The sequence below is a fragment of the Ischnura elegans genome, chromosome 8 (assembly GCF_921293095.1).
Source record: "Ischnura elegans chromosome 8, ioIscEleg1.1, whole genome shotgun sequence".
Lineage (NCBI taxonomy): Eukaryota > Metazoa > Arthropoda > Insecta > Odonata > Coenagrionidae > Ischnura > Ischnura elegans.
Window position 1 is genome coordinate 15,184,012 of NC_060253.1, and position 3,345 is coordinate 15,187,356.

The 3,345-nt window shown below is 40.8% G+C and overlaps 1 protein-coding gene across 1 annotated transcript; it reads left to right on the plus strand.

The window, feature by feature from the left end:
- Positions 1-1,668: 1,668 nt before the first annotated feature.
- On the plus strand, positions 1,669-2,547 carry LOC124163773. Its single transcript, XM_046540856.1, has one exon. It carries the CDS (start codon positions 1,669-1,671, stop codon positions 2,545-2,547), a length of 879 nt encoding a protein of 292 aa, XP_046396812.1.
- Positions 2,548-3,345: the final 798 nt, after the last annotated feature.

A 3,345-nucleotide genomic window follows, 5' to 3' on the forward strand; every position in this document is an offset into this window, starting at 1 on the left:
CTTATATCAGTGCCTCAGATCCGATTTTTTTCCAAAATCGGATAATATTAACCACTGTCGCCTGAGGCCTAAATTTTATAATAATCGTGTACCATGCGGCAACTTGAACTTGATAGTGCAATTTATGGTGTGCCTTCCTGGGGCCAATGCTGCTACCGATAGAGTGTTTTCTATCGTTGATGACTTATGGACGGAAAAAATCTCAATCAAAAGTAGAAACGCTGAAAGATTTGTTACTAGTAAAATGAAACTTGCAAATGCCATGTGAGAAATTTTATGAAATTATTATTCAGAGACCACATTTGTCAAGAGCAATTCAGTCTTCACAAAAGTACAAATGGTTTAAAAATTTTATAAAGCCAATCTTTGTAAAACGTTTTACCTCTGCGGATAAACTAATATGTGGTGCATTATTCAGTATGGGTATGCTTTTAACAATGAAAATATCTTTTCAATTTATAACTGTGATTGTAAACTTGTAAAACTGTACAGTATTAAACGCAAAAATAATTTTATGAGTAAAATACATATAATTTAAAAAAATAATAAATAATTATGTCACTAATAGTGCTAGTGAGCTGCCTTACTGTCTCTATCCTGATACTGAAACGAAACAGTGCGGATGGGGGAAAACTGGTATCCGGCATTTACGACGTTAGTAAGTTTTTTGTAATTCCTACTTGTAGTTAACAATGAACAACACAAAAAAGTGAATGTTTGAAAATGTTTCCATATAACAGATAGTTAGAAAACCTGGCCATTTTAAAGGGCAATGTTTAAAATTTAAATATCCGACCACAAAAATTTCGCGTGCGATAATGCTTAGGTACGCTGCGTGTCCCGTTTTGTCCCTTTCAAGATATGGTCACTTTACCGTAATGCACGTTCGTACGTGCACAAGATTGAGCAATAACGTGCATCGTAAAAAAAGGAATCAAAACTGATTCGGAGTGTGACCTGATTTATTCCGAAGGAGCTGAATTTATTTAGGACAGGAGATGGCTAGCGAACGTTGTCCGTTCCCACAAAAGAACGCGAATCGGAATTGGAATGGATTGAGGAAAAGAGATTCGGTCGCATGTTTATTCAAAGGAATGACTTTTCCGGGAGCATGTGGAGTCGGGTCAAATGTAAACATGCATCAAATGAATTCTGGGCAGTGACGAAAGACTAATACAAAAAAAAGCCTGTCGCAAAAAAGAACGTTTTCAGATAAAGAAACGAATTTCAACTAATATTGCTTTGGTGCACGAAGTATTAACAAATAATTGGTTTTAATGGACGTAGTTGAGTTCGTTATTCAATTTGTCGCCTCCTCATCGGTTAAGGCTGTTTTTTTCTGTCGTATGAAGTTTCATTAATCGTTTTCTATGTTTATTTATGCATTGACCAAGTTTTCCTCAATCTATCTATTACGTACCAATTGCATTCATGTTGCGGAATTTTATCAAACGAAATTATTCAATTAAATACACGATTGTCCTTCCGAGTTAGGAAACTGTTGAACACTGAACAGAATCACTATTGACCCTAGTCCTATTTATGTTGTTTCGATAGTATTATTATAAATAATAATGAGGATAATGTAGGTTTGTTCGCCTCTACGGGGAGGAGATTCATCGGAAGATACGGATTTTCGAGAAACTACGGAAAAGGAGAGTAAAGCTGATGTCTTCTTTAGCCTTCCTCCAATGCTGCAGAGACTCGAACACCTTGCCATCTTGTGTGAACGTCAAACACCATATCAACACGCCTGCTACCAAGGGAATTCTCCGACGCACCAGCGAAGCATTTGTTAGAGAAAGAGTGCACCACACTCGTGGCGCCCTCCACTTCTGCTCAAAGGAAATCTACAAAGCTCATATGGAGTTGAGCAATATCTTGACCACTGCCGACTGGGATACTATTTACAAAATAATCTATGAGCCATCCCGCATCACTCAAGCCACAGTACGGGAAACGCAGATTAAGAAATTTGAAAAACTGAGTAGCGGGCAACATCCAGTTCATGGTCCTGAAAAGGGCCGTTCCGTATTCAACCTAATGGACGAAACCTTGGATTTTGCCACGGAAAGCATCCTAGCGAAAGGTTTCAACTTCGTCATTGCTCCTAAGGCAATTCGGAAGGAAAAAATCATCACCGGAGTGGAATCCGCCATCCGGAAGCTGCCAAAAGCGATTGCAGATGAGATAAGGGAAGACGTGGGGAGTATCCTCCGCAAATCAAGACCACCGAGACCGAACATAACAGCAGCAGAGAGACGAGCGTTGAGAAAGCTCCAGGACAATGGTAATATTCTCATATTACCCGCAGATAAAGGGAACGCAGCTGTTTTGATGCGAACGGAAGACTACGAAAAGAAAATATCATCTCTTCTCCAGGAGCAAACCTATAGAAAGATGAAGGCCGATCCAACAAGCAAATTGGAACGAAACACCAGAGCCATCATCAAGAGTTCATCCATTCCAAAAGAATATCAACGAGGCCTCCTACCTTCGGCTGCGAAACCACCGAGATTATACGGCATACCAAAAATCCACAAATAGAACCTACCTTTGATGCCGATTGTGAGTCAAATCGACTTACTGGCTATCCAAATATCTAGCCCAATTACTCCAGGAATACGTTGGGCGGACTTCATCGCATGTGAAGAACTCATCCCATTTTATTGATATTCTTAATACGGTCTCCGTCACAAACGAAGACATCATAGCCAGTTTTGATGTGGTGTCTCTGTTTACCAACGTCCCTATCCAAGAATCAGTGGATATCATCCGACGACTCACCTCTGAAGGCATCCCGAATGATTTTCCCAAATTTGTGGAATACTGTCTAAGGAATTCCTACCTCTTATGGAATGGAGAATTTTACGAACAAACCGAGGGGGCAGCTATGGGGTCTCCCCTATCTCCAGTTGTAGCGAACCTTTTCATGGAGGATTTCGAAGAAAAGGCAATCGCGTCGTACGAAAAGAAACCATCGCTCTGGCTGAGATACGTTGACGACACGTTCATCATTTGGCCCCATGGCGCCGAAGAATTGCAGAAATTCCTACAGCATCTGAACTCGCAGCACCACGCTATCAAATTCACCATGGAAATGGAACATGATGGTCAACTTCCCTTCCTGGATGTTTTGGTAAAAAGAAGAAAAAATGGGCTCCTAGCCGTTCACAGAAAGAAGACGCATACTGATCGCTACCTGAACGCTTCTTCGCATCACCACCAAGGGCAAAAAATCTCCTTGGTGGCAACACTAATACATCGCGCCTATGCCATCTCAGACACCGAGTCACCTCCTAAACTATATCTGCGGAGAAGAAGCATCTCATTGAAGTGCTGGTT

Bases quoted from the DNA above. Each gene is read 5' to 3' on its own strand.
- LOC124163773 (XM_046540856.1), top strand. From the start codon at position 1,669: ATGTCTTCTTTAGCCTTCCTCCAATGCTGCAGAGACTCGAACACCTTG.